The sequence below is a fragment of the Trachemys scripta genome, chromosome 1 (assembly GCF_013100865.1).
Source record: "Trachemys scripta elegans isolate TJP31775 chromosome 1, CAS_Tse_1.0, whole genome shotgun sequence".
Classification (NCBI taxonomy): Eukaryota; Metazoa; Chordata; order Testudines; family Emydidae; genus Trachemys; species Trachemys scripta.
In genome coordinates, this window is record NC_048298.1 from 228,083,745 (window position 1) to 228,107,194 (window position 23,450).

At 42.4% G+C, this 23,450-nt stretch overlaps 1 protein-coding gene across 1 annotated transcript in view; it reads right to left on the reverse strand.

The window, feature by feature from the left end:
* GABRA5 (gamma-aminobutyric acid type A receptor subunit alpha5) overlaps positions 1–23,450 on the reverse strand; it is an 80,712-nt gene that overhangs the window by 24,160 nt on the left and 33,102 nt on the right. The window contains exon 6 of the mRNA XM_034757917.1: positions 22,488–22,570. Within this exon, the coding sequence (XP_034613808.1) occupies positions 22,488–22,570 (83 nt within the window). The remainder of the gene's footprint in view (positions 1–22,487; positions 22,571–23,450) is intronic.

The window sequence follows — 23,450 nt, forward strand, 5'->3', positions numbered from 1 at the left end:
CTGGGTGACTGGGCAACAAAATGGCAAATGAAATTCAATGTAGATAAATGCAAAGTAATGGACATTGGAAAACATAATCCCAACTATACATACAAAATGATGGGGTCTAAGTTAGCTGTTACCACTCAAGAGAGTTCTTGGAGTCATTGTGGATAGTTCTCTGAAAACGTCCACTCAATGTGCAGTGGCAGTCAAAAAAGCAAATGGAATATTGGGAATCATTAAGAAAGGGATAGATAATAAGATAGAAAATATCATGTTGCCTCTATATAAATCCATGGTATGCCCACATCTTGAATACTGCATGCAGATGTGGTTGCTCCATCGCAAAAAAGATATAGTGGAATTGGAAAAGGTACAGAAAAGGGCAACAAAAACTATTGGGGATATGGAACAGCTTCCATATGAGAAGAGATTAATAAAATTGGGATTTTTCAGCTTGGAAAAGAGACAACTAAGGAGGGATATGATAGAGGTATATAAAATCATGATTGGTATGGAGAAAGTAAATAAGGAAGTGTTATTTACTCATTCTCACAACACAAGAATTAGGTGTCACCAAATGAAATTAATAGGAAGCAGATTTAAAACAAACAAAAGGAACTATTTCTTCACACAATGCACAGTCAACCTGTGGAACTCTTTGCTAGAGGATGTTGTGAAGGCCAAGACTATCACAGGGTTCAAAAAAGAATTAGATAAATTCATGGAGCATCGGTCCATCAATGGCTATTAGCCAGGATGGGCAGGGATGGTGTCCCTAGCCTTTGTTTGCCAGAAGCTGAGAATGGTGACAGGGGATGGATCACTTGATGATTACCTGTTCTGTTCATTCTCTCTGGGGCACCTGGCACTGGCCACTGTCAGAAGACAGGATACTGGGCTGGATGGACCTTTGGTCTGACCCAGTATGCCATTCTTTTGTTCTTATGTAGATTAAGTGACTGCTTGAATCTGTGAGCAGTCTATAAGAAATAGCTCTGAGAAGTGTGAAATGCCCCATGCATTCCAATGGGGCATCAACGTTGTTGATAATATCACTTCTGATAATTTTAGCAGACACATACAGTCAATATGTGCTTGTCCCACAGTCACAGATTGCCTCCCACTGTTTCGTAGGTGCCAAAAACTCCAATTACCCCCTACCCAACTGGTATAACCTCTGGCCTCCTCCTTAACAATTTATGCAATGCAATTATGCGGTGTCAGATTGAAAATTGCTGGTGTGGTGATAGCCTAGAATAAAATCAATGGAATATCAAGATAAGGCAGGTGATAACATACTGATTATCATAATGAATTTCAGAACAATCTGTTTTTCTATTTAAAATAAGGTTCCATAAGGCTTCCAATCTGCCCTGCCAGAGTGCCCCAGAACTTAAACCCATCTTGTGTGTGGTTATGAGAAAGCCTTTCTATTTGAGAGATAAATGTTCTATCTTGGTCCAGCCTCTTCCATGCTTCCTCCTCCGCCCCCACCAGGAAAATGGGGCAGAGTAGAGTATCATAGAATCATAGAATATCAGGGTTGGAAGGGACCTCAGGAGGTCATCTAGTCCAACCCCCTGCTCAAAGCAGGACCAATCCCCAACTAAATCATCCCAGCCAGGGCTGTGTCAAGGCTGACCTTAAAAACCTCCAAGGAAGGAGATTCCACCACCTCCGAGGTAACCCATTCCAGTGCTTCACCACAGTCCCAGTGAAAATGTTTTTCCTAATATCCAACCTAAACTTCCCCCACTGCAACTTGAGACCATTACTCCTTGTTCTGTCATCTGCTGCCACTGAGAACAGTCTAGATCAGGGGTAGGCAACCTATGGCACATGTGCCGAAGGCGGCATGCGAGCTAATTTTCAGTGGCACTCACACTGCCTGGGTCCTGGCCACCGGTCCGGGGGGCTCTGCATTTTAATTTAATTTTAAATGAAGCTTCTTAAACATTTTTAAAACCTTATTTACTTTACATACAACAATAGTTTAGTTATATACTATAGACTTATTGAAAGAGACCTTCTAAAAAGATTAAAATTTATTACTGGCACATGAAACCTTAAATTAGAGTGAATAAATGAAGACTCGGCACACCATTTCTGGAAGGTTGCTGACCCCTGGTCTAGATCCATCCTCTGTGAAACCCCCTTTCAGGTAGTTGAAAGCCTACCCCCTCAGTAAGGTAGACAATTTTTGTTAAACTACTGTCAGGACATCACTGATGGTGAAGTAAAGTGAAAGAGAGGTTGGGAAACTTGAGGGATATGCGTGTGTATCTGCAGACAAAATGTGACACGTATGATGGTCCAAAACGTATCTCATTTCATTCAAAGCAGATTCAGATTCAAGACCAATAAACCATTTGGGAAATTTTCTTTCTCTCAGAACTCAAATGATTAATTTGCTATTCTTTAGCAGAATATTTCTGATTTCATAAAGGAGGAAACCCGGTTTGAATCCTCCTCCCTCCTCCTCTAAGCATACACTACCAACAAAAAAGAAAGAAGGTAGAGTTTGGGACAATAATATAAAAATATAGAAGTGTTTGAAACTATTAAAAGCTTCAAAAATGAGTGAGTGCTAACTGACAGATGTTTCCAATGAGCATTTTATAAAAGGCTAGAGAGAATTCTGACTTACTATCTACCAAAACAATGAAATGAAATAATTTCTGCTGGTAACTCCTGGCCAATGAGCCATGCCCTAGTTTTTCAAAACTAACAAACACTCCAAGAAATTCAAAGACAATGGAGTTCCCCTCTCCCTTTTTTTGTTTCTTAATGTGGATGGCAAGAGTCTTATATAAGGCCAAACACAGTCATTCATTTCTATGAGTGGAGGGGAGCACCCACAGCCTTGTGAAGGGAGGACAGCATTTCTAACTCTCATGGGTTTTTCTGTGTGTGACAGAAGGTTGGCTGGGGCTGGAGCCTGTCTGGCAATGACACAGGAAGCTCCAACCCTCTTGTGAATATCAGTCCATTTCCCCTGCCACCCACTTTGGTGGGCTGCCTGCCCCACTTGCCCGCTTCCTGGGATAGAACAGCCAATCAGAGCTGCTGCAGGAAGCAGGCAGAGCTCTCTCCCCATCCCCTCAGCAGCCCCACACCATTTTCACAGGCGGTGATGGAGGAGGAGGGAGCTAAAAAGCCCAGCAGCTTAGGGTGACCCCACTCCCCCCTGCAACACTTGGCCTGGGACAGGGCGCGGGGAGTGGGAATAAAGAGCACTGAGAGCTGCCCCCCCTCCAGCCTAGAAGAGGGAGAGGGGACCCTGCTGGAGCATTTCCCCCCAGCCTGGGAGGGGGGTTGAAGAGCCCAGGAGGAGCAGAGGTGAGATGGAGCAGAACTGATGTGGGGGCAGAACTGATGCAGGGGCTGGGGGGACAGGTTTGATTTGGAGGTGTGGGGGAGGGAGAATTATTTGCTGGGCAAGGGGTGGACAGATGTGGAGGTGCAAGCGCCTTCAGCTTGGACCAAATTCACCTTCCCCAGTGCATTTGGGTGTGATGGCAACACTAATGACCACAAACACACACTGGGGAGGGGCAGGGGGAAGTTCAAAAATCAAACAGACCCAAAAACCCCACTATAATCTTTTTTTAAAGTCTCATGATTTTGGGGATCTGACTTATGATATTTGAACCTCTGGGGTTTATGAATACTGCTATAAGGAAGTATGAGACAGTGTCTGTAACAAGGCAAAGCACTAGCCTGAAAAGGCTTAAAGGATCCCTGCCTATCACATATGGAATATGTATATAAGGAAGTGGAAGCTCAGCCCTGAAGCTCAAGTGTGTCCTGTTTTTCCTGGCTGGTGCAGGCAAGAGAAAAGCCTTTGGCACAGGAGCCCGTGTTAGTTAGTGGAGATGCTTTATTTTATTTATGTCTTTCGTGGCCAAACAAATAAATTGTGTCCTGAGACAAGGCCTTAAAAGGACATGGGTGTAGCATTTGCTTCCCCTCCCATGCTGGTGAAACAGCCTACCAGTTTACAATGCCGGCTCCCCAGCATGTTCCTTGGAGCTACTCTCTATGTGGGGGATCTGCTGGTGGGGTTGTCTGCTTGCCAGAGGATTGTCCCTCCTACTCAACTGTTAATGAGTGAGTGATATTCTAATCCAGTCAGCGTTATCTACCCACTTCTCCCAACCACCTACTCCCAACCTCACCTGATTGACGGGAAATTGCTGGTCAGGAAGTCCATGGGAGCATGACTCCTGCTAGAGCCACGCTGTTATAGAAGGTGGGAAAGGGAAAACAGGCAGCAGTGCAAAGACACAGGGTATCCCTGGCCTACAGTGGCTCTCCTAAATCAATGGGCTGAACCCCCCATGTTTGTGGGCTGTGGATAGGTATTCTCAACAGTGCAGTCACTTGGAAAATACAGCACTCAAGGCCAAACTTTTAGAGTTTCATGGCCCCTGCATTTAAAATACCCAGATGAGGATGATTTAGGCCAAACCTGCAAGTCAGTGGGAGTTTTCTGTGTGTGGATTATTTCCAGGATCTGACCTTAAATCACCACCCAATTCAAAATAATAATTACCTGTACAGCTCATCCATGACAGTTATATTTTACACCCAAGTGATAAAACAATTTAAGAAGAATTTTGCATAATTTATAGAAAGCTAAAGATCTATTGTATCCAGTAGCTGCTGCATTGCTAGTTGCTACCAAATTCTAATGTGTGGTGTAACATATCCCACAAATCTGGACCAAATTTGGCTTTAAATTTAGTAAAAAAAATTACTCTCAAACCACTAATAACTGGTTGCAGAAATAAAGAAAGATGTTCCATAGAAAGCTACCTTCACTCTTCCATTCTGTTTGTTTTGTCTGTTTAGGCTACATTCTCATACTCTATCACTATGGCATACAGTATTGATCACACTATGGTACCATTAGAGTACTTAATCTTGGAACTGCTTCTAATCCCTATCAGAAGTAGTCTACTGGAGAGATCCCAGGGCCATTAATTGGTAAAGATGAGCATAAATTATCAGATTACACAGATGGGAGTCTTTTAATTACAAAGGATTTTATCTGTCATGCAATCCAAAATATTTGAATGTTGATGTCTTTTTCTGGTAAGATTTGGGGATATCATTTTAAAGGTTGAAATATTTATCTTATGGAATTGGGCTTCATTTGTTTTTAAAATATGGAATTTGAACTGTACAAACCAAAAATACGTTTCACTTGACATAAATTAAACATGGAGTTAAGGAATTTTGTTAAGGCCAATCTGGGTTCTGTTAATCAGAGAGCCAAGAGATAGACTTAACAGAGCTTCCAAACCTTACCCTTCTTGGTCAGTTTGTGCTTTAAACAGGATAATGACACTCCGGTTAATTGATCTGTTTTTTGTGTTGCTTATGCAGGTCTCCTGACTTACTTACAAGAGATTGTTAAAATAGAATTGCTGAGTTCCAGGTTTATTGTCTTTTGAAGACTTCTGTACCAAATATATTTGTTTGCATAAAAAGATGCCATTACTAACTGATGAAAACTCAGCCTACTCTCCAGGAATGAAACTGTGCTCTTTCTGGTTTGTGCATCAACATTAGTTATAAATAAGGAATCTGTACTTGGTAGTGCCTGTGCAACCGAGGGCAAAATTTAGCTCTGCAATTGGATCTTTTACTTAAAATTTTTGTTGATCATACGTGAGCCAGAATACAATCCAGCTCACACATCACTAAGTGCTAAAAGGAGAAATAAAAGTAGTAACAATGTAGTTTTGTATAAAAACTAAGGCAATGTGGTACTGAATATGGACAGAGCAGGTCTGTTTCATACAGGCAGTTTTCAAGGTAGAACTGTAATTTAACTAGTGTGAAAAAAAATTGAATCCACATATCTATGGAATGATAGCCTAAAATGAATATTTTTAAACAGTATGCTGATTTACCAAACAGGATCTTCACATTGACTGTAGTGGGAATTATGGATTCACAAGGAGATTTTAGGGGTTTGAAATTATTTAAATTCAGATTGATCATTTGGCCTTTAAACTAGCATAGGGTTTGGATAAATAATTTAAATTGAGCATGGTGACTTGCATAGCTAAGTGACTTGCAGGGGAAAGACTAGGGACTAAAAAGTGGAAAAAGCCCATTGTGAGACATTTCTGGATGGTGTGATGTAAGCTGTATAGGATGCTGAAGCCAATCTTGCGAGCAAATTCTTAGCCATGTGTTTGTCCATGAGAAACAAGAATGAGGGCAGCACATAGTTACAAAATGGGCATTTTCTAATTTCAAGCCTACTAAAAGGATTGTAATTTTTGTCCTTCCCAAAATTAAAAGAAAAATATGTCTCTATACTAAAGGCAATATTCTCCAGCTAAAAATAATGTTCTTAGATTCTAGCCTTCCCTTTCCACAGGAGACAGAACAGGACATTTTAAAATGTGTCAGACAGACCTCATGAGGCTTCATTACTAAGCAACAATAAGATACTACTGTGATTGGAACTATAAAAAAACCCCTAAAATAGACAGCTAGAAATGGCTGTATATCAGATTGTGATGTGCAAGCCATCACAGTCAAGGTTGGAATGGGAATATGAAGTAAATGTTTCTTACTCTGAAAAGAAATAGAGCTAATTACCGCACTCAGATTATAAGATATTTAGATATGCAAGCTTGACATTGATTCTGTGTTGCCAACACACGATTTTTTTGGTGACTCTCACCATATTTGGTGTTTTTCTTAAAGCTCCTTCAGCTTCTGGAGGGAAATGGTTAGGAGAGAATCTCAGTTTCCATTAAAAAATAAATAAATAGGAATCTAGCCCTCATGGTTGTGGAGAAAAGCTTGAAAATGTGACCTGAGTGCATCCTAAGAGCTCAGGAACCAGAAGGCAAATAATATATATTGGGTGCTTTTTATTTTTTTTATCTCATGATTTTTGAGGCCTAACATGCTTTTTGAATGCTTAGTTGACTATATCGTTGACTACTTAAAAACTATCAATTGACTATACTGGAATCCGGAGCTAGTATGTAAACTAAAATATACAAGTGCCAATTGGTACTGATAATGTACAAATACTAATGTACACATGTACTCATAAATCACTCAGGAACATCTTGTCAAGTATCAGAGGGGTAGCCATGTTAGTCTGAATCTGTAAAAAGCAAGAGAGGGTCCTGTGGCACCTTTAAGACTAACAGAAGTATTGGAGCATAAGCTTTCGTGGATGAATGCCCACTTCATCAGACACAAGAGTCATCTTCTGTTAGTCTTAAAGGTGCCACAGGACCCTCAGGAACATCTTCTGTTACAGAAAGGGACTGGGCCATTTAGGTACAGCTCTGCATTGAAGGCTGTGTAAAACACACAAGGGGAGGGATAGCTCAGTGGTTTGAGCATTGGCCTGCTAAACTCAGGGTTGTGCTCAATCCTTGAGCGGGCCACTTAGGAATCTGGGGCAAAATCAGTACTTGGTCCTGCTAGTGAAGGCAGGGGGCTGGACTTGATGACTTTTTGGGGTCCCTTCCAGTTGTATTCCAGTTCCATATATATATTTTTAACCAGGCCGCATTCCTCCTGAAAGATCCCAGTATGTAAGTGTGATGGAGTATATACCCTACAGTGATTTGGAAACAGAGGGAGAGCTCAGTCAAGGCACCTGGTTGCAAATGGAAAGTTAACTGGGGCCCAATTAAAAAATGAGTTCCAGATGGGGGAGGAGCTGGGTGGTTTCTATAAAGAGAGGAAGCCCAAAGTAGAAGAGTATGTAGGAAGAGAAGTCTGCAGTCCTTCTCTTGGTAATAGCGAGATGGGCAGTGTGGAAGCGGAAGCTAGAGGGCAGAATTTGCCCTGGGATTGTCTCCTGAATAAAGAGCTCTGGCAATAACAGCAGGAGAAAGATTGGGAAGCCACTGGGGTGCAACAAGCCCTGGCAATGAGCACTGACAAAGGGGTGGGACCCAGAGCACCAGGGAATTGTTCCAGTGAGGAACAGAACAGAGGGATGAAAGTTTGAGCCTGTGCATGGCAGAAGTGTTTTAAGCTTATATTTTTAATTTGGCATTTGTTGGAAGACTCTGGGGGAACCCTGTGAGTCTCTGGCCTAAAAGAAGGGTGAATCCTGCATGGCTGTGGTACACTGAAGCAAGCAGGTAAGGACCACTGGGCCCAGAGACCTGATGCAAGGTCTTGATGTTATTTGTTGGACTCTGGTTTTTCAGACTCTGTTGGTCTGGGGGGAAGGGTGGAACTACAGGGGTATATCTGCACAGCAAAGAAAAACCCACAGCTGGCCCATGCCAGCTGACTCAGGCTCACGCGGCTTGGGCTGTGGGATTGTTTCATTGCTGTGCAGACTTCTGGGCTCAGGCTGGGGCCTGAGTTCTGGGACCCTCCCACCTCACAGGATCCTAGAGCCTGGGCTCCAGCCCAACCCCAGATGTCTACAGAGCAATGAAACAGCCCCATGTGCCTGAGTTGACTGGCATGGGCCAGCCATAGGTGTCTAGTTTTTGTGTAGACATCCCCTAAGTGACCTGGCTGGAGGGCTGAGTCACAAGAAGAAGCAGAGCACTGCAGGGTCTGTCAGCAGGAGGCATTAGATGAGGAGACCCTGCTATGTCATGTCCAGCCATGAGGGGGGGTGGCACTAGTGAGTTTGTCTACAGCAAGGTAGTGTGCACTTGGAGACACCCTTCTGAGGTGCAGCATACTAACCACCATACAACTGGCTAGCTCTAGGTAATGAGGGGGAGGGAATGTGGAACCATAATGACTCCACCTACTCTCTGCCTCTCTTGCAGTACTGAGTCCAGGGGGGAGTAATTAGACAGTAGTCCCTTTCTAGCATAGGGGCTGCTCTGCTGTCTGGCCCTTGTGGAACCATGCAAGGGATGGGGGCTCCTACTCCCCACCCTCAGCTCCCCACATATAATGGCTAACCTGAGTCTCGGTCATGGTCTTGATCTGTAGTGAAACCCACACCATCAGGAACAATGTGCTAAGAAAAACAAGTGGCATACTGAGCCATGTTGTTGAGTTGTGTATTGCAGGATCTATCTGATCAAACTACAGTTAAAGGGAAAAATAAAATGGGAAAAAGAAACTTCTTGCTAGCCAATAACATTATTCTCTGGTCCAGGGAATATCACTCCCTCCTGTATGAAGGGAAAGCCTGGCAGTTTTTTCAGAAGCAGCCATGTAGGAGTGAGTTGTCATCAGGACACAAGATGATATGGATCAATATCATGGCCCCTGGAAGTCTTTCTTGGACTACGTGAAGTCTGAGCATCTCTGCTGCGCCTCCAGGAAATGCAGCACAGAAGGTGCAACCCAGGGAAGAGGTGCAAAGGTGGCTTTAAGCCACCCTTTTGCTCTTCTGATTCTGTGCCCTCCAAGGGCTGCTGCTGGACTGCTGCACATAATCTCGTTACCACTCAGTGCTAACCTGACATGGTTCCTCCTGAGCCTCTGCCAACTCTTCCAGCAGGGGGCAGCACAGTGTCTCTTATGGCTGCCCAACATAATGCCTATGCTGGCGGAATTCTGCCCCAGGGAATTGCAGGGCATTCATGGCTCCTGTATGTCACTATAGTGGTGTATAAGAGGAGAATCCCTCCCAAAGCCTTCAAACATGCTGATGCTGTGTAATGTGTGCTACCCTGAGCAGCGACATCTTAACACCTTCCTCCTTCACCTCTTCTTTTCTGTGTCTCCTCTTTTTTACTCACTGCAGTTAGTATTTATAGTATAACTTTTTTATTTTTGGATGTAGTGTTGCCTGATTTGATGTGGAATGAATTTGAGAATTGATTTTACACCATGTTTGATGGTGACCATTTTTTCAATTGTCTCTCATGTGGAAGGGACCAGAATCTATTACTTCAGCTTCTGTGGTTCTGCTATACCTGTAATGTTAATGTCAATATAAGTGTTTTGGGTAAAAAGACTGGACAGTAGGGCTATTTTGAGATGCCATTTTAAAAATGTAAAATATCTTGGGAGTTCCCAGGTAGATTATTATCTTTGAAGGCAAGATGCACAGTAATTTCAGTGAGCTGCTGACTCAAAGGCGCTGTGAGTGTTTAGTCAAGCTGTGAATTTGGAAATCACCGTATTGGGCTGCTATGTTAACTGCATTGTTAGTGCTAGCTGAGTACAGTATGTACATGCAGAAAATGTCAGGTTTCATTTATTTTCTATAAAATAGGTAAAAATCTTCTAAAATACAAACACCGAGCACTTATTTCTTCAGGGCCTGATTCTGCTGCCTTTATTCACAGTGAATAATATCTTACTTTAGGAGTAGTCTTATTGATTTCAATAGATCTACTCATGTTGTAAGTTATCACTGAAAGTCAGCAAGGCTGGCAGAATCTGGCTCTAAGTGAGTATTAATAAGTTCTTAGGAAATTGCCGCAAATATGAAGTTTATCCTGGTTGTGTGGGGTTCTTCTGCCAACGGGTTGTTGTTCAGCCACATATAAAGCAATAGGGTGAGATCCTGACACCATTGATCTGCTTTGCCACATCTACCACTCGGAGACCCACAGGGTAGAACACTGGTTTACAAACATAGACTCTCAGGGTTGGAAGGGACCTCAGGAGGTCATCTAGTCCAACCCCCTGCTCAAAGCAGGATCAATCCCCCAGACAGATTTTTACCCCAGTTCCTGAAATGGCCCCCTCAAGGGTTGAACTCACAACCCTGGGTTCAGGAGGCCAATGCTCAAACCACTGAGCTATCCCTCCATTATTCTGTTTCAGTGGCCTGGCTGTTTTCCAATTGTGATACAGTACATGGCAACATCTTGGCACATCCTGCATGATGTGATCATATGTAACAGCATTATGCCTTAGTGATAACGACTCCACATTTGGGAAGATTCTCACAGTTAAGCTAAAGCATAGAGCAAGCAGAGTTTCAAGGTTAAAGCATGGGAGTGGGAGTCAGGAGATCTGAGCTGTTTTCCTAGTTCTACCCCTCATTGACCTTGCACAAGTCACTCAGGCCTTACTGTGCAGCAATGTCCACTAGTTTGGATTGCCTCCCTTTTTTGGGTGCTAGTTGGTGTTTCAAGTTAGGCTTCAGAAGAAGTATAGCCTGGGAGGCAAGAGATCTGGTTTCTAATCCTGTCTCTGCTACTAACATGCCGTGTGACCTTATGGAAGCTTCTGTGCCTCCATTTTCCTCTCCCACCCACTGTCTGTATAGACCGTAAAATTACTGGAGCAGGGACGGTCTCAAGTTTTTGGACATAAGTGTGTAGACCAATCTCGGTTGGGCCCTGTAAACTGATTGGAGTTACTCAGGGAAATTGTATCCTTAGCAACCCTCCCATTTCAGACAAGGCTCACAATCTCATTCCCTCTCCCCTTCCTCACTCTCTGCTCTCTCCTGTTTCACTGAGTCTCTTTTCCACCGTTCCTCTCATAAAAACATAAAGGAACTGTTTCGCTAAAGGGATACAACAGCTTTCCATTGCTAAGGCCACCTGTTCATATTTTGCCTGGGTCAGCAATGATAAAAAGCTATTTCTATGTTGATGCATATGTGAAATAAGTTGGTGGCTCCAGTTCAGTTTCTTATCAGAAAAACTGAAATTTCATATGGCACTGGTCATAGAAACTAAACTAATGTCCCACCAATGGAAGCAAGTCCCTTCAGGTTATAGATATATTGGCCTTGAGATACTAAACTGCTAGTGCCTACAATTGCTCTTTTCTGTGGACCAACAGACCACTGTTTTTCTGTCAGGCATAAATTGCTGCGGCTCCACTGGAGTCACATCATACATTTGGGGTGTGGGTGGATGTGGGTGTGTGTCAAAATGTTATGATACATTTCATCTTGTACACTTAAGAACTTTGTAACTTCCTTGGGTGGCTCAGTGTTTTAATGCAGTGTGATACTGTAGTGGGGATTGGAAATTGGGGTTGAGCTTGGACCCTTGTTAACAGAGAAAAGGAGCAATGTAGAGACAGCATACTCAACCCTTTGTGATGGTCCCCTCCTGTTGGTTTATGAGCAGTGCTGACAAGGAGACATTCTCAGTGATCTCTAGCTGGTAGAATGGGTTGAACATATGAGGAACCTTTAAGTGAACCTGATTTGGGGACTGGCAGAGAGAGGATTAACACTATATTCAAAAGGCCTTCATGTGTCCAATCCATTCTTCCTGACCCACAGGGGGAGGGGAGAAGGAAGCATCTTCCAATAGCCAAAGGATTACATGCCCAAAATACAGGGTGCAGGTTTCTTTAAAAAAAAAAAAAATCCCTGAATACAAAAGGGCAGTTGTATAGGAGTTAAAGCAAACTAGGTATCTGGGGATTTAGGTGGAGAATTCTCATGCTAACAAGAGGAAGAGGTGCTGTGACTGAGATACTGGTTGGAGAGCTGAGAACAGGATCTGGTTCCCAGTTCTGCTTCAGACCTTCCCATGTGAACTTGGACAAATCACTTTATTATTACTGTGTTCCAGTAACATCTAGAGGTCTTAATTAAGACTGGGATCCTGTGGTAACAGTTGTGATACAAACACTTAAAAAACCCACAATCCTGATTCAGCAGAGATTACAATCCCCATCTGCACAATGGAGAGAATACTCCCCTACTTCACGGGGGGAGGGAAGGGGGAGATTAAATGTAATTACTGTTTGTGAGGTGTATAGATATTATGGTGATGAGGGCCTTACAATAAATAAAGCAAGGATTGGAAAGTAATGACGTAATATTGCCAATGGATAAAACAATGATCTCTGGCCTTTAGCTGTAATCCAGCGTTCTGCTGTGGGTAGCTGTGAATGTGCAGTAACTTTCCCCCAGCATGCTGTAAATGGGAGGTGCTGTGAGTAGTAGGCAGAGCTAGCTGAGAGCCAGAACTGTCTTGGGTACTAGGGATAAAACTATTTAGGCACAAAAGTTTGCACCACATCTGAAGCCAATTTGTGTTAATTTTGCATCAGTCAGTTAAACCTCCAAGGTTCTGTCTCTCTCAGACCTGACTGCCCTGACCTCTCACATGTGGAAAATTGAGAGAGGTTTCAAAGGAAGTCTCCACCCAACCCTTCTCAAACCAATCCCCAATTTCACCTTTGTTCCCTTTGCCTTAAAAAATGTTTTCCAACTCTTTTTTTTTTAAACTTGTTCTTCATGACAAGCCTCATAGACACTGTCAAGGCTCCTTCCCCACTCTGAACTTTAGGGTACAGCTGTGGGGGCCTGCATGAAAACTTCTAAGCTTAACTACCAGCTTAGATCTGGTCCGCTGCCACCACTCCCAATGTGCTAATTCCCTTCCCTGGGTAGCCTTGAGAGACTCTTCACCAATTCCCTGGTGAATACAGATCCAAACCCCTTGGATCTTAAAACAAGGAGAAATTAACCATCCCCCCTCCTTTCTCCCACCAACTCCTGGTGGATCAAGAACCCCCTTGGATCTAAAAACAAGGAAAAATCAATCAGGTTCTTAAAAAGAAGGCTTTTAATTAAAGAAAAAGGTAAAAATCATCTCTGTAAAATCAGGATGGAAAATAACTTTACAGGGTAATCAAACTTAAAGAGCCCAGAGGAACCCCCTCTAGCCTCAGGTTCAAAGTTACAGCAAACAGACGTAAACACCCTAGTAAAAGGTACATTTACAAGTTGAGAAAACAAAGATAAAACTAACACGCCTTGCCTGGCTGTACTTACAAGTTTGAAATATGAGAGACTTGTTCAGAAAGATTTGGAGAGCCTGGATTGATGTCTGGTCCCTCTCAGTCCCAAGAGCAAACAACCCCCCAAAACAAAGAGCACAAACAAAAGCCTTCTCCCCACCAAGATTTGAAAGTATCTTGTCCCCTTATTGGTCCTTTGGGTCAGGTGTCAGCCAGGTTACCTGAGCTTCTTAACCCTTTACAGGTAAAAGGATTTTGGTGTCTCTGGCCAGGAGGGATTATAGTATGGTACACAGGAGGGCTGTTACCCTTCCCTTTATAGTTATGACAGACACAGTTCATGTCCCAGTAAAGAGACTGCTTACTAAGCAGACAGTTTGGGGCTTGCAACCTTTATAAACTTGTTTGTAACAGCATGTTCTTTGCAGCTCTTTCAAAAGATGCCGACTGTGTCCCTGGAAGGCACTTTTTAAAATAACCATCAAAACATTTTCATTATATGTGATCTTACCTGTTTGGTGGCTGCCTTAGCTACTGATGGTGCACCAGATGCCCAGCTAGTCTACTTCAGTGGAGTTATACCAATTTATAACGGCTGACCTAGAGTTTGCCCCAAACATGTCTGTAACCTGGAATTACTTATGATTATGAGCTGCACATATAAGTTCAAATTTAAGGGATGGAAAAGAGTGCCATTCAGGGCTCATGTGGTACAAAGCCTGTGCTAGCAATAGTTTCTTCTGAGCTCCCTCTTTCCCCCTCCTTATCTCAGCTATAAATCTAGCTGAAGTAAAATGATTGGCTTCCAAAAAAAATCTAAAGTTATGAATTGGCTGAACTAACAAACATGCAATCTCTCATTAAAAAGAACCACTCTTCTGAGGAGTGGAGGGTAGCAAATGTGCTTATTTATAAATACTCTAGGCATAGATGCTGGCTCCATGGGTGCTCCAGGGCTGGAGCACCTAAGGAAAAAAATGGTGGGTGCTGAGCACCCACTGGTAGCCCCCCTATCAGTGCCTCCCCCTCTCCCCAGTGGCTCCCACCTGCCGGCGGCCCCAGCGATCAGTGTCTCCCCCTCCTTCCCAGCACCTCCGACCCACCATAGATCAGCTGTGGGGGAGAGAGGAGGAGTGAGGGTGGGGTGCACTCGGGGGAGGGGGGAGACAGGATGGGAAGAGGCGGGGCCTGGGCAGAGCAGGGGCAGCAAGAGACAGGGTGGAGGTGGGGCCTTGAGGGAAGGGGTGGAGTGGCGGTGAGGCCTGCAACAGAGCCAGGGGAAGCACCCCCTGGTACATTAAAAAATCAGAGCCTATGACTCTAGGTGTGATCCAGGGAATAATAGATTAATAAGCAACTGAATCTGGCAAACTGGTTGAAAACATAATTAGAAACAGAACAACAAAACACCTGGAAGATTGTGATCTGATAGGGTCAGATCAGCAGTTTCTTCAAAGAAAAATTGTTTAATTGAATCTATTAGGATTCTCTGAACATGTAAATAAAATAGTGGATAAAAGAGAACTGGCTGGCATAATTAATTTAGGCTTCCAAAGGGCCTTTAACAAGTACCTGCACAAAAGGCTACTGAAGAAGGTAAGTGGTCATATGATGAGAGGCAAAATATTGTCATGGATCAAATATTGACTAGGAGCCAGGAAGCAAAGAGTAGGATTAAATGGTCAGTTTTCATCAAGGTTTTGTACTAGGACCCGTGTTGTTGAATGAGCTAGAAAGTGAGGTGAGTGGTGAGGAAGCAAAACTTGCAGAAGACACCTTTATTTAATCACCAGAATACAACTGCAGCATCCTTCAGCACAAGAGTCCAAACAAGGGAAAAGCTCAGATTTTGACTGCCCAAAAATCTAAAAAAATAAAAAGAAAGTAAAAAGTCCAGGCCCACGGAAACATTGTTTTGATAACTTTGAAACTGTTTCCATTATCTTTTTTAATTTTTACTATAAATAGCTTAAATTTCTAAGCAAAACTGTTCAGAACTTGAAAACTAGATTTGTTTGTTTTGTTTAGAAAATGTCAAAATGTAACATTTTTGGCAACTTCAAAACTTTTATCAATTTTGATAGGTAGGGTCAGTTTTAATACTTTTTTTTTCTTGCAAAAAGCTCTGGTTTCAGCTAATCTGCATTTTTTCCATCAAAAAATTCCAGACTAACTATTAACATTCCTTCCCTAAAAAAAAAAAAAAAGACTGATTACGGTGACAATGAAATTGATAGTATATAACCTAGATCATTATATACTGAGGGAAGAGGCCTCCTTCACAAAGCTTTTTCAGTGCCTTTGCAAATGGCAGTCAGCAATACTTGGCCTTTAGCAGTGTAATGGGCATCATATTACAAAAAGAAATCCTGGCCTTCATAGAAATGATCTAGGGTTTGCTTTTCTGCACCTCAATAAAATGTGCACAATGCCAGATTGAAAGCATCGTAGAGACTTTAAAAAAAAAAAGGCACTAGCTTGTTGTTGAATAGAATGCCTGATATTTATAACAGTCCAAGAAGTCTGTGTCAATGTGTCAAACAAGTCAATGTCATACCTTCTAAGTTACATAACTCATGCAGATGAACCGCAGTGTCAAGGAGAGACCGCAAGAGATGCCTAGAAATCCTTGGAATAGGACTTTAGAATATGATGGGTAGTCAGAGAGCCTAGGAGCATGGAACTGAGAACAGAATCAAGAGTATTAGAGATACTTCACCCCTCTGCAATAAATCCTGGGCAGGCACCGATAAATTAAAAGACTTAGGAAAAAGTAAAAGGATATAGCCCCCTTCTGCACGAGCATCCCTACAATGAGCCCATCAGCTGCACCTCTGTGGCCAATGAATACCCAGTAGTGATAGAATCTTGACTCTTTAGTTCCCAAAGCACAAACCATGAGCTAAAAGAGAATCTTCATTAAGTGTTACTAATATTAGAATTGTTCTGAGGGCAAGTGGCTAGATTCACACCATTAGCCATTCCATTATACAACAGCAGGCAAAAGTTCAAGTTGCCTGGTGTAGGTTGGTGGGGGAAGTTAATTGGTATGGGTCTGCAAATGCCTGCAAAACTATGGAGATAGTACAAACAGAAAACTGGTTTAACCAGATAATCACACAACATTAACTAGATTCCTATCACTCCATAATGCAGAATTTCATACTGTCAAAGCACTGGCAAACATTTACTCACAAACATTAACTACTTCATCTTCAGGGCAATCCTGTGACCAAAATTAAAAGGATATAATTAACACCATGATTAAAATGAGATTGTAGGAGTGAAATCAGTTGTCTGGGCAGGGGGTCCTCTGGTCTGTGGATTAGACATCTGTCTGTCTGACCAAAGCAGTGGGTTTTAATCTGCACTCTGACATTCATTTACTGTGTGACCTTGAGGAAAGTCAATTAACTTCTCTCTGCCTCAGCTATTTACCTGTCTCCATATGGGTGTCGGGAGCCCTAACTGAACTCTTCTTGCAAAGTACTATCAAGGCCAGTCAGTGAACAAGGTGCAAATACAGCTTCCAGCTTTGAGGCCTTGCTTGATTTACCTACATTTAATTTTTTTGGTTTTTAACTCAGGCCTGTGAAACTTCAGTGTGAATCAGTTTTGCTTTGGCAAATTTAGGGCGTGAGAGGTCAGTACCAGGCCTATAATGGAAGGCGTACTTTGAACTCGCCCATGGAAGAAATTAGCTCTTTACCATAATATAACAGTTTTAATAGAAGAGTGCACAGCTAGTATCAAATTCCTTGCTAGTATCAACTGGTGTGGTTCCACTGACTTAAATGGAGCTGAGTCTCTTACACCAGCCCAGGACTTGGCCTCTAGAGTTTGCATTCCCAGGTTTATCCTCAGTCTCCTTTTTTTTTTTTTTTTTTTTTTTTTTTTTTTTAAATGAGATTGCTGCCATGTGGTTCATAAACACCCTTACTTTGAATATGGAGATGTGGCCCAAGGAGGCTACGAGTATTCACATACTAAAGGGTATTACTTGAACTCTGGTATTTTTGACTGTCTTGCAAGGCTTAAGCACTGTGATGCTGAGCATTGAGCACCCAATTTAAAAGTACCTAGAAAATCACAGGAACAATGCTCTGGTCCACGCAGCCTGAGTTCGGCACCTTGACTCCCTGCACAATGAATGGGGTTAGATAGGTACCTTAGAAGGTGCTCCACCCAAGCCAGCATGCTAGGTGGATAGCCAACTAAGCAAGCAATGAGATAGGCCAATGAAATGGGGAATATGCTAAGCCCTGCCCCTCTCACAGAGAGAGGCACATTCCTGCAGCTTGGAGTTAGGTGGCTATCTCCGCATGCCATTTGCAAACTAGGGGAAGATAGGGGTTCCATGGTATAAGTTGGGGTGGGGGAGTCTGAAATAAAACCTGGGGGGAAGAGGAGCAGTACCTGCTTTATAACCTGGTGGAGCCGGTACTTGCTCAAGATGTGGGAGACCCTTGGTTCAAATCCCTTCTCTGCCTGAGAGGGGAACAAGGATCAGCTCCCTCCTAGGTGAGTACCCTAACCACTAGGCTATAGAATCATTCTAACTCTTTCACCGGTCCAAATAATTAAAGTGAAACAACTTCAGTATTAAATATAAAGTGGGGGCAGTGGGAGTGACTCTGCAGCCCACTGGTTAGGGCCAGGGCCGGCACCAGGGTTTTGGCCACTCCAAGCAGCCCCCCCCCCAAAAAAAGCCACAATCGTGATCTGCGGCGGCAATTTGGCGGGAGGTCCTTCACTCCGAGTGGGAGTGAGGGACCGTCCGCTGAATAGCTGGACCTGCCGCCCCTCTCTGGAGTGGTCGCCCCAAGCATCTGCTTGCCAGGCTGGTGCCTGGAGCCGGCCCTGGTTAGGGCACTCATCTGAGAGGCAGCTGATCCCTGTTGAAATCCCTTCTCCCCCTCAGGCAGATGGAGAATTGAAGTTGGGGGTTCTCATAGCCCAGGTGAGTGCTCTAACCACTGGGCTAAAGGTTACAAGGAGGGTCTCCTTCCCAGGCCATTTTGTGTGAACTCACCTGAGGAGCTTGGTCCAGTAGCCAGACTGAGAATGCCTACCAGGTCAGGCCCCCCAAGTGAGATAGACGGATGAAAGTTTATCTTTCCTGGTTTCAATTGTGCTGGGGCTTAGGCAGCAAATCATAGGTATCTGAGCGCCTATGGTGAGGCTGCAGCATACATGCCCCCAAGCAAAAACTTGGGTGCTGAGTTAGTTTAGGTGCCTACCGGGTGTGGTGGCAGCTGAGCAGAAATTTTGTGGGTTGCAGAAGTGCCTAAAAATGGGACTTATCCAGGAAGGTATAGGTTCCCAACACTTGTGGTGCTTATTATGTAACATTATACACCTTTTCCCTCATACTCTATAGCCATCCCTTACTTTGAATTACTCCTGCAAAATATCTTGTTGCTACAGAGTGAACTTCCATCTACTTAGGGTACTTATATAACCCCATAACTGTTGCCTCTTTGAACCTAACAATCCATAGTTGTCCTCACAACACACCTCTCAGGTAGGAAAGTACATTCATCCCTGTTCTGCAGATGTGGACTCAGGCACAGAAAGGCTAAGTGACTTGCCCATGGTCCCACGGGAAGTCTGTAGCAGAACAGGGACTCGACCCCAGGTGATAGACTAACTACTGCACTATCCTTTCTCTTTAACTTCTGATCCTAGGGTCTTGTAGAATCTAACTTTAGCCATCTGACTTAGGTAAACAAATCCTGCATCTTGTCAGGGGGTTAGATTAGATGAACCTTTTAGTCCCTTCTAACCCTATGATTGTATCATGCTGTGATTCAAACCTAACTATAAATCAACCACATGAAAAATAAAACAACAAGGTTTCTCTTTGTCAGGAACAGAGGGTTTTTTAATATTGAAGGAAATGTCATGCCACATTTCACACTTTTCCTTGCAGAATTTCAGCAGTGCAATGTACATACATGCAACCAGAAAAGCCATAACCTCCTGCTCACCCTGATTACCTATGGATTGCTTCTCAGAATTGACTCTCCTGCTCACCTGTCCACGTGATCACTCTTTCATTTGCTTTCCTGCTACTTTGTCTGCCCTCTGACTAGTAAGCATTCTTTCTTTCCCCAGCTCCTCAACCTACTCTGCTGTTCAGGTGTTTAAAATTTACTTCTATTATATTCCAAGCTCTTCTTCTCCTGGCCGTTTAAAAATGTCTTTAGGGGAAAGATGAAGAGGAAAGCAGACCGGGTGTATATTGCTTATAGCAGGCTCAGCAAGAAATCCTTGTGGACCCTGTGGAAGTGTAAAGCAGTCTTGAAGAGGATAACTTAATACAAACCTGTCTTATTATCGCTGGTAACAATATTTTGTTTCTTGAAAACACAACTAGACTAACCCAGTAAAGCCTGATCTGTTGGCTGCCCCTTCTCCAAGCACTTGCATATTAAATCACAATACAGCTCTCACAAGTGCCTAGGTGGTGTTTCATCTACAATAAAGACATTCAGAATGCTAAAAGACTTCCCATAACTTGTCCCTATATATCTAGGAATTACAGGTGTGTTCAAACAGTGAGCTGTGTCACACACCAAACGGTTCAATGCCTAGACACAGTGGGACATGTTGAAGATGACTTGCAGAGGACAAATTAAATGTGTCAAGTGGTAAGAGTTAGAGTGGCCTTTGTCACAAAAGTAATAAATAATGCCACCTTTTATTTTTCTTTGTAAGCTTAAAATTATTTATTTGCCAAAAGCCCTCGCCCCCCACCACTCCCTGCACTTCTTGGCACATCAGACATATAACTTTACATTTAGATAAGTGCAACCTCCAAGTGCATTTTTTAAAACTTATTTCTAAATGTTTTGTGGGCTTTACTCAAACCAGTGGCATAACTTTTTGTCTTGCCTTCTTATGGGTTTATTTACATTTTTGAACCTCTGTCAGGGTGGGGGAGAGGGGAAAGAGGGGAAGTAAACTGAATCATATTGGACCTGCTTTGGCAAAGCACTTAAGCACTGCACTTGCTTATCTTTAAGTATATGCTTAAATGCTTTGCTGAATTGGAGCCTCTGCTAAACTAAATACTTGTTACAGTATAAAGGTACTTCTTACACTCTGCAGCATGCACATAGGGATTCTTTACTGTAAATTCAGTAAGGCCCTTAAATCTACCCAATGGCATACTTCTACATTATGAACTAATAGCTAACCAGGTTTCACTTTAAAAGCCATAGCTGTCACTATATCAAAGAACATTAGCAAACATCTGAAACCCTTAATGGGAGAGGAAGAATGGTCCAGTGGTTAGGGTACTAATTTAAGAGTTGAGAAATGTAGGTTCAATTCCCTGCTTTATCACAAATTTCCTTGGTTATCTTGGGTAAGTCACTTTGACATTCTATGCCTCAGTTCCCCATCTGTACAATGGGGATAGTAGCACTTCCGTATCTCACAGGGGCATTATGAGGATAAATACATGAAAGATTGTGGGGTGCTTAGATACCATGATGTTGGGAATAACTTAGAGGGTGGAATTCTTTCCAAATTTGTATTGCAGCATGTAATTAGCTTCTCTCACACAAATCATATTTTCATGTGAATGCACATATCACATTTTATGAGTTTGGAGTGAAATCGATAGTCTGCTCTTAAACCTTTAAGTTAGGATCTTGTAATGCAAGTGAGTGACAGGACTTCAAATTATATTGTCATAGGTTAACATCATTGCACTCAACTGATGCACTTGAACCTATAGTGACCCTGTAAGAAACATTTGGGTCTACACAGATGAAACTGAGTCTTTTTTGCACTTCAAGGGAAGGGAAATCAAGTGACTAAGTTTGGTAATCATTACTGTATATAGTATTTTTACTTGTTATCACATGATCACAAGAAGACAATGCATAACCAATATTAAACAAGCACACATACAGCAGATAAAAGCAAAGATTAATCTTGGTAGGATTAGAGAATTTACACTGATATGATGTTTAGAAAAAAAGATATGGGGGGGAGTGATATGGGGGGAGGGAGTTAACTTGTTCCAGAGACTCGATTAAAAACACTGACTGGTAACTTCAAAAGCCTTGGGAGACTTTCGTTGCACCTGGAATCTGCGTTTCGATTACTGAAAGAAAAAATGTCTACTCTAGTAGCCTAGTCTGTACTTTAATTAAGAGCTTTGTATTTAAATATAGCCATACAATCCCCTCAGGTTATTTTTAAAGTAAGCTGCTGGCAGGACAGCATTATGGTAGATTATAGATTCAGGGTATCAAGAAAAATCAGCACTTCAACATGCAATTTAGAGGATAATGTGTGTGTCTGTAGATACAAACAGTAGTGTGCGTATATGTATAATGTTTATATGTGTATGTACGCAGGTTCATGTAATAAGATATAGGACTAGATTTATCAAAGACAAGATGGGCAGATTTTCCTGTTTTGCTAACCTCTAGATATCTGTACTGTATATTTGTAATCAATAGAAAATGACCAAATAGTACATATGGAAACCCTGTAAGAGCACAGTTGACACTGAAAGTTCCACTTTTCCATAAATGTAAAAACCACAATTATTAAAAAAGTGATTTGGTTGCATCTAGTACTGAATAGGCATTGTTAAAATACCCCCACTACCTGTCATCCTTGTGACACACAGGTTGCCAAGAGGGATACATGATCTGGAAAGTAGCAGTGCTACACATAGTTTGCCATCTATTGGAGATTAAGAGCTCGGGGGGAAGATTGAGTGGGATCAGATTAACCATATCTAGTGAAAGATGCACACAAACTGTACTGGCTGAAAATGACAAGCCAAATCAAAACTATATTCAATATTCTTAATTGTGACAGGAACTTACAGCTTCCAAATTTTAGCGGGCAAGCATGTGCATCCATGGGGAAGTCTTCGAGCTGCATGGGGCATTCAGCAGAAATGGTCAATCTGTGAGAAGAAAAAAGAAACAAAATCTTCATTTTACTCAGCACTATGGAGGCCCTTCACTATGGTATCTGAGTGCTTACATAAACATACTTTACATGGGGACTTCTGTGAAATCAGAGCAATTCTCTGGTTACATGGGATGTGATATACAATATGGATAAGTGCTTGTGACATGGGCTTGATCTTTTAACTTTTATTCAGATGAGCAGTCTTTATCTATATAAATAATCCCAATGAAATCACTGGTACTATTTGCATGTAAGAGAACTAGTATGTTGTAGCCCATGCCCTTGGTTTGTTTGTGTCTTTAAAGTGCAGCTAAATGACAATTCCCAGGAGGCACTGCAGCAGCACAGCCAAATCAAAATATCTGGGGTTTTGGATGTTTGGTTTCTGAGGAAAATTTCAATTTTTCACCAAGTTAAAGCAAAAATCTAGATTTCCACTGAACCCTTTAGAAGCTACCAGAATAGAAGTATTTAAAAATATGGGTAAGAAAAGCAGGATTCAGCTCTCTGCTTCATATTAGGAATGTCCACATGCTCTCCTACGTTGGAATAAAACTCAAGACTGTTATGCAGACATTCCATTTTCAGATTCTGTAGGTCAGAGGCACAATGTTTTTATCTCTGTACCATGCTGAAGCCTGTGGAGCACAGCTCTGGTAGCTCAGTGAGAAACTTCTTTCCTTAGATCAAATCTGTGGCTGAGCAAATAGCTCCTTGAAATACACTTTCCTGTCATGAGAACATGTTCATGCAGCCACATTGCCTGACTATGCACTAAATGCTTCATATCACCATGCTGAAGTGCATATTCTGGATACATAGCCTTCTCTCCACAGGGAGAATAAAGTACTGCAGTGATAAGAATGCCCATA